The sequence below is a fragment of the Lissotriton helveticus genome, chromosome 8 (genome assembly GCF_964261635.1).
Source record: "Lissotriton helveticus chromosome 8, aLisHel1.1, whole genome shotgun sequence".
Lineage (NCBI taxonomy): Eukaryota > Metazoa > Chordata > Amphibia > Caudata > Salamandridae > Lissotriton > Lissotriton helveticus.
In genome coordinates this window covers 152,664,713-152,680,659 of record NC_136069.1, presented here as the reverse complement: position 1 = coordinate 152,680,659, position 15,947 = coordinate 152,664,713, and the positions used below count along the sequence as shown (strand labels likewise).

General features: G+C 42.3%; 1 protein-coding gene across 8 annotated transcripts in view; it reads left to right on the top strand.

The window, feature by feature from the left end:
• The window catches only part of LOC144772452 (uncharacterized), a 275,339-nt gene that overhangs the window by 144,264 nt on the left and 115,128 nt on the right, over positions 1–15,947 (top strand). For 7 of the 8 annotated variants that reach the window (XM_078656784.1, XM_078656785.1, XM_078656786.1 and 4 more), the window contains 2 exons: positions 4,548–4,691; positions 11,914–11,970. In XM_078656784.1, the coding sequence (XP_078512910.1) occupies positions 4,548–4,691; positions 11,914–11,970 (201 nt within the window). The remainder of the gene's footprint in view (positions 1–4,547; positions 4,692–11,913; positions 11,971–15,947) is intronic. The other variant, XM_078656787.1, reaches the window with a different exon arrangement.

Here is a 15,947-nt window from a genome sequence, read left to right as displayed (position 1 = left end):
CTCACACATTAGGGGGAAATCATAGTCTTTATTACCATGAATCTTCCTAAACCATACAAGAAAAGATTCAAGGAGTTAATGCAGGATGTAATGGCTCTTTCAGAGCAGGGCATGTAGACTAATCTGAATGTGGTTGGTTCTTTAGCTAGGTTATTGGACTTCTTTCTGGTTCTGCAAAGGCATGTATGAATGAGGACTACCTGGCCCCTGTCTAATGGACATGACTGAGACTTAGGCTATGAAGTAGTGGGTTATTGGGTTCTCATTTGGGTAAGCCAGGGAATGACCAGTCCATTACGAGACAGAATGGAATGTACTCGATACTCTGCTCACTACATCCTCTGTGGATGTACAAACTACGTTAAGTTTTCTGCTAACATCATCATTTGTTTAGGGAGCTCTTCAGAAGTTCTGGGTCCACATTACTAATTTCATTCTGATATCCCTGGCTTGGGTCAGTAGACAGTGGTGCTCTGACCTGCTACAAACCAGTTCTGAAACCCCTCACCTCCATCCAGTAATAGAGATTCTATTGTCCCAGAGACTAATTGCTCTACTCAGACCTTCAGTTGCCAAGGCTTGTTTCCTGGAAATTGCAGCTCTCTCATCATATGAACTTCCATTATAGGTAAGGGATCTTTTGTTGGCAGCTAGATACCCTTCTATGAGAGTGGATGCCTCTAGCAGATAGTCATTTTTTAATCTATGTATTATTCTCAGTCCTTAGATCAGATTCTGCCAGACCTTTAGATCTACGACTTATTGCTCTTTAGCAATAGAGGGTCTAAATATCAATGCCATTAAATCACACTTAGAGGCAAACTCTATTTGCATTCTTTATCCTGATCAAGCTTCTTTCCTCAGCAAACTTTTATGACTTTTTAATTAGTTATGAATACAATTCATAGGGAAGAGGCATTAAAAAGCAATGTATCTACAATTGGTATTCCCTTATGGTTAATCAACTAAAAGCATGCTAGCAAAATGCCTCTGAAACGTTTCAGAGTGTGCTATGTTAGTACACTCTGAAACAGCACCGACTTTGTCAAGAGCTATGCCATTACAAAAGATATGCGAGGCAGCTACTTTGTCCCTTGAGTAATCTATAACCTAACAATACTGGTTTGATTTGACTTAGGGAGAGCAGGGAACTTCGAAGGACAGTTCTCCAATTCTTTACATGTTATTGCAGAATTTATATCCTCAACTCTCATGTGTGGATTATCCTTAGGAGAGTTAGTGATTTAGCTTAAAAAATGTTCTTTCGAATAGATGTTTCATCTCTGTCTACCACTACCTACGCTCGCACTACCGCCTATTTGGGCTAGCTTTCAATCTCATTTATAGCTATATTTCCATCGTTGCCATCTGAGCTTCGATGGGAGCATGACAATTGGATGGAGCTGATGTCACTGGTGTCCATGCACTCTAGTATAATGGCATTGTACTCTCTTTGTTTGTGATGCTGCATTCGATGTCATTTGGCTACAACCGGAGCCAGCACAGCCATTGAAAATATGTGTCTGGTCCAGTCAGGTTGCAGACATTAGGTTCATGTAAGCAATGTCCTGGCTCTGAATCATCCATGAGAAATAATGTTATAGAAAATAAGTTCAGTGTCTATGTTGATCGTGGAATGCTAGAGTTTGGTGAATCATGTAGCCCCATAACCATTCTCCTAATGATGCTGACACATGCTATGTTTTCTCTGCACTAAATAGACAAACAACAATGTGGCCTTAAACCTAAAGAGCGGAGAGAATGTGGCTATCTGCGTATCCCAGAAAAGGAGTGCCTCTCCAAAGGCTGCTGCTTTGACTCAAGCATCCCCGAAGTGATCTGGTGCTACCACTCCAAGGCTCAAGGTAATTACTAAATGTCAATACCCTTACTCAGGTCATATGACCACTGCTTCTTAGACTTTTGTTACAACACATAAACAAATGTAGATATTGTGAGGGTACCCAAGAGTATCAACCTACCTTGCCTCCCTAAGGAAATGGTGGACCCTGTACAAATTATAGATCTTTTAACAACGTCTTACATGCTTGATATGAGCCTTCTCCTAAGGAGCCTGAATGGATCTGCAAAATGCTTTTAATAAGTGGTCACCAATGCCAAATGATACTGTCTGCAGTATTCTATGGGCACCATATTGAACATGAGCACCATGATAACATGAGGCTCAGTTGCCAGTGACATCAGTTCCCGTCGGTTTGCACCCTCATTGACACAGGATTTAATGCTGACGGTTTTAGCCTGTACTTCATGTTCGTCAAGGTATTCTACTCTGTTCAGGATGCATTCTTCAGGATTTTCAGGTTCTAGACCTTGTGAATCATTCCCTAAATCAATGTCTAACCTGAGTTTTTATCCACCTGGCTCTCAGCTCAGCAAGCTGATTTCCAGAGTTATATGTTAGCAATATTCGCCGCTGAATTCTCTGCTACACCTAGCGGCATAATGCAAAATGATGAGGCTCCCACCTGTAGAATGTGGTGGTGTGCCCTGACAGCCCTATATCTCACAGATATTAACATGACTTGGGCCAAATGGGGGAGGGGGTCTTAAAAGGCCCAGGGACTGACCCAAACCATGCCCCATTTTGACCCAAGGACTCAATTACTTTTTCAGAGCTGTCATGGTTGTGGGTGACATTCTTTCCAGCTTGTCCTCTTCATCAAAAACGTTTAGGCCAACAGTGTAGCCATTAACAAAGGCAATCTAAGCACTGACTCTTACAGTTCCAGTGTTTAAGATGACTGAATAATTGCTGCGGCTAGACTTGCCTTGAAGACTTCAAGCATGATATGTTTGTTAGCCAGATATACTCACACATTAAGGGGAAATCATAGTCTTTATTACCATGAATCTTCCTAAACCATTCAAGAAAAGATTCAAGGAGTTAATGCAGGATGTAATGGCTCTTTCAGAGCCGGGCATGTAGACTAATCTGAATGTGGCTAGTTCTTTAGCTCGGTTATTGGACTTCTTTCTGGTTCTGCGAAGGCATGTATGGATGAGGACTACCTGGCCCCTGTCTAATGGACATGACTGAGACTTAGGCTATGAAGTAGAGGGTTATTGGGATCTCATTTGGGTAAGCCAAGGACTGACCAGTCCATTAGGAGACAGAATGGAATGCACTGCATACTCTGCTCACTACCTCCCCTGTGGATGTCCAAACTACATTATGTTTTCTGCTAACATCATTTGTTCAGAAAGCTCTTCAGAAGTTCTGGGTCCACATAACTAATTTCATTCTCAAATCCCTGGCTTGGGTCAGGACACTGTGGTGCTCTGACCTGCAACAAACCAGTTCTGAAACCCCCTACCTCCTTCCAGCAATAGAGATTCTTTTGTCCCAGATACTAATTGCTCTACTCAGACCTTCAGTTGCCAAAGCTTATTTCCTGGAATTCGCAGCTCTCTCATTATATGAACTTCCTTTATAGGTAATGGATATTTTGTTGGCAGCTAGATACCCTTCTATGAGAGTGGATGACTCTGGCGGATAGTAATTATTTAATCTATGTAGTATTCTCAGTCCTTAGATCAGATTCTGCCAGACATTTAGATCTACGACTTATGGTTCTTTAGCAATGGAGGGTCTAAATATCAATGCCATTAAATCATACTTAGATGCAAACTCTATTTGCATTCTTTATCCTGATCAAGCTGCTTTCCTCAGCAAACTTTTATGACTTTTTATTAGCTATGAAGACAATTCATTGGGAAGGGGCATTAAAAAGAAATCTATCTACAATTGGTCTATCCTTGTGTTTATTCACTTAAAAGCATGCTAGCAAAATGCCTCTAAAACGTTTCAGAGTGTGCTATGTTAGTACATTCTGAAACAGCACCGACTTTCTCAAGAGCTATGACATTACAGAAGATATGCGAGGCAGCTACTTTGTCCCTTGAGTAATCTATAACCAAACAATATTGGTTTGATTTGACTTAGGGAGAGCAGGGAACTTCGAAGGACAGTTCTCCAATTCTTTACATGTTACTGCAGTATTTATATCCTCAACTCTCATGTGTGGATGTTACTTAGGAGAGTTAGTGATTTATCTTCAAAAATTTTCTTTCTGATAGAAGTTTCATCTCTGTCTACCACTACCTGCGCTCGCACTACCGCCTAATTGGGCTAGCTTTCAATCTCATTTATAGCTATATTTCCATTGTTGCCATCTCAGCTTCGATGGGAGCATGACAATTGGATGGATCAGAAGTCACTGGTGTCCGTGCATTCTAGTATAATGGCGTTGAACTCACATTGTTTGTGATGCTGCATTTGATGTCATTTGGCTACAACTGGAGCCAGCACAGCCATTAAAAATATGTGTCTGGTCCAGTCTGGTTGCAGACATTAGGTTCATGTAAGCAATGTCCCGGATCTGAATCATCCATGAGAAACAATGTTATAGAAGATAAGTTCAGTGTCTAAGTTGATCGTGGAATGCTAGAGTTTGGTGAATCATATAGCTCCATAACCATTCTCCTAATGATGCTAACACATGCTATGTTTTCTCTGCACTAAATAGATAAACAACAATGTGGCCTTAGACCTAAAGATCGGACAGAATGTGGCTATCTGCGTATCTCAGAAAAGGAGTGCCTCTCCAAAGGCTGCTGCTTCGACTCAAGCATCCCCGAAGTGATCTGGTGCTACCACTCCAATGCTCACGGTAATTACTTAATGTCAATACCCTTACTCAGGTCATATGACCCCTGCTTCTTAGACTTTTGTTACAACACATAAATAAATGCAGATATTGTGAAAGTACCCAAGAGTATGAACCTACCTTGCCTTCCTTAAGGAAATGGTGGACCCTGTACAAATTATACATCTACATTTTACCAACTTCTTACATGCTTGATATGAGCCTTGTCCTAAGATGACTTAATGGATCTGCAAAATGCTTTCAATAAGTGGTCACCAATGCCAAATTATACTGTTTGCAGTATTCTACGGGCACCTTATTGAACATGAGCACCATTATAACATGAGGCTCAAGTGCCAGTGACATCAGTTCCTGTCTGTTTGCACCCTCATTGACACAGGATTTAAAGCTGATGGTTTTAGCATGTTCTTTATGTTTGTCAAGGTATTCTACTTTGTTCATGATGTATTCTTCAGGATTTTCAAGTTTTAGACCTTGTGAATCATGCCCTAAATCACTGTCTAACTTGGGCTACCTGAGAGATTTTATGCATTTTTTATGTAGATCACATACATCACTTTTTCTTTCACAAAAAGTTCATGAGATCAAAGGAACACTCATTGTCGTCTTCAAAACTGATTCCGCAAATGAGTTTTTCTCCACCTGGCTCTCAGCTCAGCAAAATGATTTCCAGAGTTATATGTTACCAATATTCGCCACAGAATTCTCCGCTACATCTAGCGGCATAATGCAAAATGATGAGGCTCCCACCTGTAGAATGTGGTGTTGTGCCCTGACACCCCTATATCTCACAGATATTAACATGACTCGGGCCAAATGGGGGGGTCTTAAAAGGTCCAGGGACTGACCCAAACCAAGCTCCATTTTGACCCAAGGACTCAATTACTTTTTCAGAGCTGTCATGGTTGTTGGTGACATTCTTTCCAGCTTTTCCTCTTCATCAAAAACGTTTAGCCCAACAGTGTAGCCATTAACAAAGGCAATCTAAGCATTGACTCTTACAGTTCCAGTGTTTCAGATGACTGAATAATTGCTGAGGCTAGACTTGCCTTGATGACTTTAAGCATGATATGTTTGTTATCCAGATATACTCACACATTAGGGGGAAATCATAGTCTTAATTACCATGAATCTTCCTAAACCATACAAGAAAAGATTCAAGGAGTTAATGCAGGATGTATTGGCTCTGTCAGAGCAGGGCATGAAGACTAATCTGAATGTGGTTGGTTCTTTAGCTAGGTTATTGGACTTCTTTCTGGTTCTGCGAAGGCATGTATGGATGAGGACTACCTGGCCCCTGCCTAATGGACATGACTGAGACTTAGGCTATGAAGTAGTGGGTTATTGGGTTCTCATTTGGGTAAGCCAAGGACTGACCAGTCCATTAGGAGACAGAATGGAATGTACTACATACTGTGCTCACTACATCCTCTGTGGATGTACAAATTACATTATGTTTTGTGCTAACATCATCATTTGTTCAGGGAGCTCTTCAGAAGTTCTGGGTTCACATTACTAATTTCATACTGATATCCCTGGCTTGGGTCAGGAGACTGTGGTGTTCTGACCTGCAACAAACCAGTTCTGAAACCCCTCACCTCCTTCCAGCAATAGAGATTCTATTGTCCCAGAGACTAAATGCTCTACTCAGATGTTCAGTTGCCAAGGCTTATTTCCTGGAAATTGCAGCTCTCTCATCATATGAACTTCCTTTATAGGTAATGGATATTTTGTTGGCAGCTAGATACCCTTCTATGAGAGTGAATGACTCTAGCAGATAGTCATTTTTTTAATCTATGTATTATTCTCAGTCCTTAGATCAGATTCTGCCAGACCTTTAGATCTACGACTTATGGCTTTTTAAAAATAGAGGGTCTAAATATCAATGCCATTAAATCATACGTAGAGGCAAACTCTATTTGCATTCTTTATCCTGATCAAGCTTCTTTCCTCAGCAAACATTTATGACTTTTTAATAAGCTATGAAGACAATTCATAGGGAAGAGGCATTAAAAAGCAATGTATCTACAATTGGTCTTCCCTTATGGTTTATCAACTAAACGCATGCTAGCAAAATGCCTCTTAAACGTTTCAGAATGTGCTATGTTAGTACACTCTGAAACAGCACCGACTTTGTCAAGAGCTATGCCATTACAGAAGATATGTGAGGCAGCTACTTTGTCCCTTGAGTAATCTATAACTAAACAATACTGGTTTGATTTGACTCAGGGAGAGCAGGGAACTTCGTAGGACAGTTCTCCAATTCTTTACATGTTACTGCAGTATTTATATCCTCAACTCTCATGTGTGGATGTTCCTTAGGAGAATTAGTTATTTATCTTCAAAAATGTTCTTTCTGATTGATGTTTCATCTCAGTCTACCACTACCTGTGCTCGCACTACCGCCTATTTGGGCTAGCTTTCAATGTCATTTATAGCTATATTTCCATCGTTGCCATCTCAGCTTTGATGGGAGCATGACAATTGGATGGAGCTGTTGTCACTAGCGTCCATGCATTCTATTATAATGGCGTTGAACTCACTTTGTTTATGATGCTGTATTCAATGTCTTTTGGCTACAACTGGAGCCAGCACAGCCATTGAAAATATGTGTCTGGTCCAGTCTGGTTGCAGACATTAGGTTCATGTAAACAATGTCCTGGATCTGAATCATCTATGAGAAATAATGTTATAGAAGATAAGTTCAGTTTCTATGCTGATCGTGGAATGCTAGAGTTTGGTGAATCATATAGCTCCATAACCATTCTCATTGTGCATCCATATTTACTGAGTAACACAGAACAGTCTCATCTTGTATAGAATGTAGAGAGTAAAGGGTTCAGGGGCAGCAATGGAATCCTATGCCAGAATTTATTTGGGAAAAGTTGACCACTTTGAAAATTATTTTGAAACCAGGTTTGCCCAAAAAATTAATGGCATAATAAAAGACGTATCAATACAGTAGGCACCTTGAAAGACAGTAATGTGGATCACTGAAGTGCCAAGTTCAGGTTTGGGGAGCAATATGTATCTCCCATCCTGGAAAGGAAAAAGGGCCATCAATGGAATAAATGGGAAGCTCTTTGGTCTGGAAAAGGGTACCAATATTCACAAATGTCAAAGCAGATTTTTGCCCATGGGAAAAGTAAGTTTCATCCTAATTTACAATATGAATGTGATTGCCTGATTTGACCACTACAGCATCTACACATTAGATGCCTGGGAGGCAACTGATCTTCTGTATACTTGCACTTAAAATATATGGGAAGCAGCATTAATTTTGCCTTCAAAAGGTTCACCCTAAGATAAGTCATACTGCCTATCAAACCATAAAAAGTAGGCAAAACTCTAGACTCTAGACAAGTTATTAGTTCAATCAATCAATCATTCTGCATTGATATAGTGTTGCTCATCACCTGTGAGGGCATCCAGGTGCTGGAAGTGCTGCTGCAGGAGTGACTCAGTTGAACAGCAAGGTCTTAAGTATTTTTCAGAATTTCAACAGGGAGGATGAGATCCGTAGGTGAAGTACAAGGTCATTCCAGGACTTTGCTGTGAGGTAGGAGAAGGAGCATTTTAGACTGTTGCTGCGGCGAATGAGGGTGCGTGGTCGAGGCAGAGGGATGGGGAGTACAGGTGTCTGGAGGGAAGGTGGATGTTCAGTCGGTGGTTGATGTCAACTGGTCCTTAGTGGTCAAGGGCTTTTGAAGGTGTAGATCAGCATCTTGAACTGGCATCACTTCTGAATGGGGAGCATGTGGAGCTTCTTGAGGTTGGGGGTGATGTGGGTGCTTTTAGGGAGGTCAAGGATGAGTCTGGCTGCTGTGTTCTGGATACTTTTCAGTCTCTTGAGGAGGTGTGAGGTGATTCCTACGCAGAGTGCATTGCAGTAGTCCAGTTGGATGGTGACAAGGGCCTGTGTGATGGTCCATCTGGTGTCGATGGGGAACCGCTTGAAGATTTGAGTAGCATATGGAGAGTGAGTAAGCAGATCGACGATACTGTATTGATCTGTCTTTCAATGAGAGATTGCTGTCTAGGATGATGCAGAGGTTGAAGGGGTGGCTGGTCGGTGTGGGTGAGGGTCCTAGTTTTGGGGGGCCAACACGTTGCTCCATGAGGAGGTGCTGCGCCCGAAGATCAGCTCTTCTGTCTTATCTGTTTTGAATTTTAGCAAGTTGTCTCTCGTCCAGTCGGCGATGCTCTTCATGCACCTGCGGAAGTTGGTTAATGTGTCAGAGGGTCTTCTGATAGCGAGAGGATGAGCTGGATAGCATCTTAATAGGATAAGATGTTTAGTCCATTTCGATGTGACAACTTTAGCCAGGGAAGTCATGTAGGTGTTTGACAGGGTAAAGCTGAGGGCCAAACTTTGAGGGATGCTGCAGATGGTGTTCTTTGATTCCAAGTTGAAGGGAGGAAGGCGGATTCTCTGGGTTCTTTCTGTGTGGAAGGAGGTGATCCACTTAAGGACGTGTCCTTGGATTCTAGTATTGTGAAGCCTTTGGATCAGGGTGTGGTGTGATACTGTGTTGAATGCTTTGGTGAGGTCAAGGAGGATCAAGGCTGCCATTTTCCCTTGGTCAGGGAGAAATCTGATGTTGCCTGTGATTTTAATCAGGGCAGTTTTGGTGCTGTGGTTGGTGCGGAATACAGATTGGGAAGTGTCCAGAAGATTGTTGTTCTCCAGATGTTCTGTGAGTTGGTGGTTGATATCCTCCACCAGGACTTTGGTGGGAAAAGGCAGCAGAGAGATGGGGCAGTAATTCTTGAGTTTGTTGGGGTCGGCAGATCGTTTCTTGAGTAGGGGTGACTTCTGTGTGTTTCATTTCTTTGGGGACGGCAACTATGGTGATGGATGTGTTAAATATGGTGGTGAGCTTGCTGCGGATCATCTTACTTCTGAGTTTGCAAGATGTGGTGAGGGCAGGGGTCCATGGTTCCTCCTGAGTGGAGCTCAAAATGTCTGTGGTGTCTTGCTTAGTGAGCTGGTCACAGGTGGTGACCAGGTGGTCGTAGTGTTCCTCATTCATGGCAGCAAGATGGTTGAGGATGTCGGTGGCTTGGTGTTTGAAGTTTCTGTAGATGGTGGAGATCTTTTGGTGAAAGAAGTCTGCCAGGGAGTCACAGAGTTCCTGTGAAGAGGTGATGACGTTTTTGGTGGCTGAGGGGCTGGAGAACTCTGCAACGATGTTGAAGCGTTCTTTGCTGTGGATGGCGCCTGCTTCAATGCAACTGGCCAGGACACTTCTTTTCGTCTTTTTCAGGAGTTGGTGTTATTGGTTGTGGGCTGTCTTGAATTTGGTTTCATTTGTCTCCATTTGGTTGATCTTTACAGGGGAATGCTCATGCACCACTGGGGTGCCTTTTTATTCTAAGACATGCAAATGTTGGTGCTACTTTCAAGATGGTCAGAGGTTACACTGATTTTTGTCCAACTAAATTCATTTTACATCTCGATTCCGGGTTCATGTTTTAAAAAAACAATTGTTGAATAGATTCAAGATTGGATGGTAGATGAATCAATCATTATCCTTGTCAATGTGGGTTTCTTCTAGAGAATGCTACTTTCAAGATGGTCAGAGGTTACACTGATTTTTATGAAAGGTGACAGGTGCTACCCTTCCAACTAAATTCATTTTACATCTAAATTCCTGGTTCTTGTTTTAAAAAAACTATTGTTGAATAGATTCAAGATCGGATAGTAGATGAATCAATCATTATCCTTGTCAAGGTGGGTTTCTTCTAGAGAATGCTGTTGAAGTAAGACTTTATCATGAAAAATGTTGTGTTCAAAAGATTGGCTGTTTCTAGTCTTATGAGACTTCTAGAGAAAGTGTAATGGCATCATCAAAATGTTGCCATTTCTGGATGCTGCCTGAGAGCATTAAAGCCTAGTTGAGGCTAACTGTAGACTCTATGTTCATAATTATGCCCCGGTCCATTTTGAGTCATCAAGAAAAACAAGAAGTCTGTTCTATCATATCTGGTGAGATTTTTCAAAAACATCCTCTGAACCCTTTAGATCAAAAATATAGAAATGCTTTGGGTCCTCCTTTTTAGGGATGTACATAGGTCAACCATGTCAAGGTGTCATTTCTCGTAATTGCAGATGGCACTGTTCTATTCAGTCCAAGAGAATTCTAGTGGTGCAGCGGATGTTTTTATTCTAGACCCAAACACATTTTTGTGTAACAATAATTAGGTTTTGTCATACTAATCTGATCCTGAATTACCCTCAGTGGTATTGGTCCTCCAATGGACCTTGTTGGTCATAGTGAGGGGTAAGAAGCAAGGTGACAAATGTATTGATAGCCAGCTCACAAATTAGTGAGCAAATTTAAATACACCACCCTCAGGACCGTACCAAAAAAATAAAGGATTACGACTGGAAGGTCAAAATCTCTGAAAAAGTTCAGTCTAATGAGAATCATACAGACCAGCAAATTCTGCGATGGCTACGTAGAACATTAGTAGTAGAACCTGACGCTCAGAAAATAATCTATCATTATCTCTATAATGCCTTAGAAAACCTTTGTAAGCACAGTTTCTAGGGCAAGAACATTTGAGACACAATTAATAAAGGACTGAGATATATTTTAAGTATTTGGTTATTGTATTAAAGATTAGGGGTGGGCGGAATTTGCGTTATCACGTTACGCTAATCTCCGCGAAACAGTAAAAAATCTCAGCGAACACACAGAAATTCCACGAACACGCAGAATTGCTTGTTCGCGATGCTTTTTTACTGTTCTCAATCGCTGTTTGTGTGCTCGGGGGGAAATATCTCGCGAACACGCATTTGAGAACGCGGACAAGTTTGAGAAGTGGCGGAATGCAGAATTTTGGGCAATTGCGCGTTCTCCACGGAACGCAAAATTACCCAAATTCCGCAAATTCCCCAAGCGGAACAGAATTTACCGCCCAGGCGTAGTAGAGAACGTCCTTGCTTGAAATTTGCTCTGAATCACTGAGTCTCTTTCTCAATACTCAGTACTGAGCAGTAGAATATAAAATTGTTAGTTCCTTATATTAGATTAAAATGGCTCCAAATAGTTAGTCCTACTTTTCTATTCTTAGGAGTTCTAAATGTTAATTGAACACAAAGCAATGAAAAAATTTCAGCTATTGCACTATTCTTAGTCTTTGTTTAATTTTTAGTTAGCTTGGTATGGAATCCTTCAAAAGTCTGTTAAAACTGCTCTGTCTGCCTTTTCTCTCTCAGGAAGAAGAATTTCAGCCCATGAGACAGATCACAGAGGAAGAGAACATGAGCATTCAGGCAAGGAGCTTATGGGGTGTCCAGGCTGGAGGTCTTTGGGCGGAAATGGAGATTTTCAAACAAGCACGGGAAGAGAGAACCACTCTCTCCAAAAGATTGGGTGTCACCGATTTTAACTAGGGAGAGTTGGGGAGAAAGGGTCAGACAATCAGTAGGCAAAAATGGCCTCGGGGATTAAATATGGCCTTAATTGGGTCTTGAAACAACAGGGACAAAAGATAGTGGGCTACAGGGGATACTGTATGGCAGCATAAAGGGTCTACGGAATAAAAGGCCTCAGGGAATGATCCTTTGGAACACAGAGGGGCATTGGAAGGAATGACCCCAGAGGATGGCGATTTGAGCAACAGAAAAAAATCACAGGTCACAAATCTCAAAGAAGGATTGAGAGATTCTAGATACTTTACAGTCCCTTCCCCCAAAAAGAGCGATATGCCAGGTAGACTTGGTGGGATAGCAGGCATGAAAGCCTCACAAAAGGCAGAGTATGCAGACATTGGCAGTGGGTTCCTATGAACAATCTTTTGGTTCATACCCTTTCCAACACACCAAATACAATAGAATACTCTTGACTCCCTTGGCATACAAGAATGTGATGGACCTCAAACTCCATGTGATCATTCACTCATATCAGAGGAGAGAGGCCCTCAAGAAAAGCTTAAGCCCGCTGCCCAATAAGGTAGAAGCAAAGGAGCATGAACCACTGAATGCATTGCCAAATCATCAGGCAATTGGAGTTTCAGTTTCAGTGGGTTGATGACCCTAAGTTAGATGAAGGACCCCAATACCTGGGCTGTAGCTTACAGGGTCCTTCCATTTTAAAATGATTGGTGAAGAGTGATACCCCTTCTCCTTCTTTGTAATTAGGCTCCTAATGTTGATGTTTATTGGCTTGCACCTCCATGTGTTCCTTTGACGCTTGTAACCGCTGTTCAAGGTTTTTTTGGACTTGAGATAAAAGATCATAATAGTCCTGGATGAAAAGTTGCTTGTGGTTCTTGGTGGATCTACAGTTGAGCTTGTGGATCCTTTCCTGTTACACAGTGAAAAAGGGAAGCGCCAGGGACACCAGGCTGAGAGATATTGTATGCAAACGTTACTAAAGGGAGTATCTGTTCCCATTCTGAGGAATTAGTGGCTAACAAACATCAAATAATCTGTTACAATGTCTGATTTACTTGCTCTGCCTGCACATCAGTTTGTGGGTGATAGGCAGACAAGAGTTGAGCATCAGTGCCCAAATGGTGCACAAGCTCTGCCAGAATTTAGAGATGAATTTGGTGCTCCTATCAGAAATTTTAACAGAAGGGAGACCATGAAGCTGTATGACACGCTGAAGGAAAAGAGGGGCTACATCCTTCGAAGTGAGGAGTTTCTTTAGAGGTACAAAGTGTGCCATTTTAGAAAACAGGTCTACAGTTACACAAACCATATTGTGTCCGTTGGAATTGGGAAGGCCTTTGATAAAAGCCATGCTTATGTTATGCCATGGTTATGGAAATACTGGAAGAAAATATGAGAGTCCTTTCAAGTGGCTTTCCCAAAACGTGAGATGCACCAAGCCAATCCCTCGTCAACAGTTGACTGGACTACTGAAACACTCTCTACGTAGGAATCGAGGCCCATCTACTTTAAAGACTACACAGCATCCAGAACTCTGCCGAAAGACTCCTCCTAAATCACCCTCAATGCACCCACATAACCCCCGACCTCAAAAACTGCACAGCTTCCTGGTTGAGAGGAGATGCCAGTTTGAGCTTCTCACTTACACATTCAAGGCACTTACTTGTGCTGTCCCATACCACCTGCATATAATTTAGTAGAGCAAGAGAATGCTCCTTCACCTACCTCACAGCCCAAGCCTGGAACAGCCTCCACTGCACCTCAGTACCTCCCCTACTATACAGGAGTTCCGTAGGATGTTACAAACCTTGCTCTATGACTGAGACCCTGGATCTTGTAAGCACCTGGATAGCCTCAAGGGTGACAAGTTGTGCTCTGCAAGTCGACAGATAGGAAAACATAAATACTACTTTGGTTGCATAGGGAGTGAATGGTGCAGGCTTGCACAAGAATTGCAACTTACATTGGCTCCAGAAGACATAGAATTTGGAACGGTCCCTAAAAAGCGCTTGGGTGGGGCCAGAGTGATAGGGCTATGGTTTGTTACAGTCACGTTCATAGACTGTGCCACAACAAGGGTAGGGAAAGACATGGGCTTATGATCTGGGCTCCCAAAATAGGAAAGTTGAATTATTGGGTGTGCCTCTTTTGGTATTGCTACCAAATCACTTAACCAAAGGGAGTGCACAAATAATACCTAACTCAGCCCTGAGTGTCTGATTCCCCTACCATAAGGATTGGACCTCAGTTTGCATGTCTGCCAGGGTGCGGGCCTGGTCCACTGCACTGTGGGTCTACTGTGTTAAGGCTTGGGCAAAATCATGTGTGTTTAAATGATCACTATCAATGATCTATATCAACAAAGCAGAAAAGGCAGACGTGTCTTGGCTTTCTGTTAAGGCCACTTACTTGGAATACTTTTCTGCGGGGATGATGCTGGACCTTCACTCTCATTTAGGACGAATCACGGCTGGGGCTGTAACCCCAAATCAGCAGGTGTCCCAGAAGGGACAGGGGGAAGGTAAGAAAGAAAGCGAAAGCTCCTTGACTTCAAAACCTTGTGTAGGGAAACCTCGAGAAAGACTTCTCTTATTCTGATTGTTGAGGATCTTCTGCCAGACCATTGCTTGTCTCAGATTGGTGCTTTATACCTGTTATCAATTCACAAGAGAGAGAGAGAGACCTTAGTTTACACAAATGTTCAAATTACTGTACATCAGCTCTCCTTACACACAAACAATAATTCAGTACATATAACTGGGTATTTACAGTCTATTAGCTTTACCCACTACTTGAGTTTCTGACCCTTACTTCTGGGCCATCCTTTACAATGGAGTAGAGATAAAGATACAATAATCAATGCAATTAAGTAACATTTTAAGTAATTATATCTTCAGTCTCACAACGTGTAATATAAAATCACACATTTAGTTAGAATAAATCTATAGCTGAACACAAGAATCCATAAGAGGATATTTTAGGTTAGGGTTTCCTACCACCAATAAAGGCAGGAGGATGGTTTTTAAAAGAGTTCTCTAAGCATGGCAAAAGGGATCAAATTAGAGTCCACTGAGGAAAAGTCCATAAGTATAGGCAAGGGAAGTGGAGAATAATCCGGAAAGTTCTAGACTCATCACTCACCAAACAGTTCCAAAGCATCAAAAAGGCAAGTTCATCAGCAAATTAGCATCAGTAGAAAGGGCATGAAAGGGGCTCTGCGGTAGAGTCCAGAACGATCTCTGCATGAGGTCCAAAGCCAGTAATGAAATTAAATGAATGAAATGAAAAGATCATTTGTATAGCGCGGTACCTACCCTGAGGCGTCCTAGCACTGCGGACAAAACGTGTGAAGTTGAATGGTAGGAACCTAGTCTGATTTATTGAACAGCAGGGTTTTAACTTTTTGCAAAAGGACAGTAGATTGGGCTCTGATCGCAGGTGGAGGGGGAGGGAGTTCCAGAGCCTCGCTGCAGTATAGGGGAACGAATGGCCCCCACATCTGGCTCTCTTGATCCTGGGAACTGTGACATAGCAGAATGAGGCAGATCTGAGTTGTCTGTTTGGATGGTATGGGGTGATCAGGGAATGATTAATGGTGGCACCCATTTTCCAGAAGGCACGGTGGGCGATACACAGGCCGTTGAATTCGATTCTTTTCCTGACTGGGAGCCAGTGGAGCTTTTTCAGTTCGGTTTTGACAGGGAGGTGACGGGGAATCTTTAGGAGGGTTCGTGCAGCACAGTTCTGGGTGACCTGGAGCTTGCTTAGGGTGGCCTGGGGGGCCCCTAAGTAGAGGGCATTCCGAAAGTCCAAGCGATACAGAATGAGACCCTGGATCATAATCTGCCTCGCCT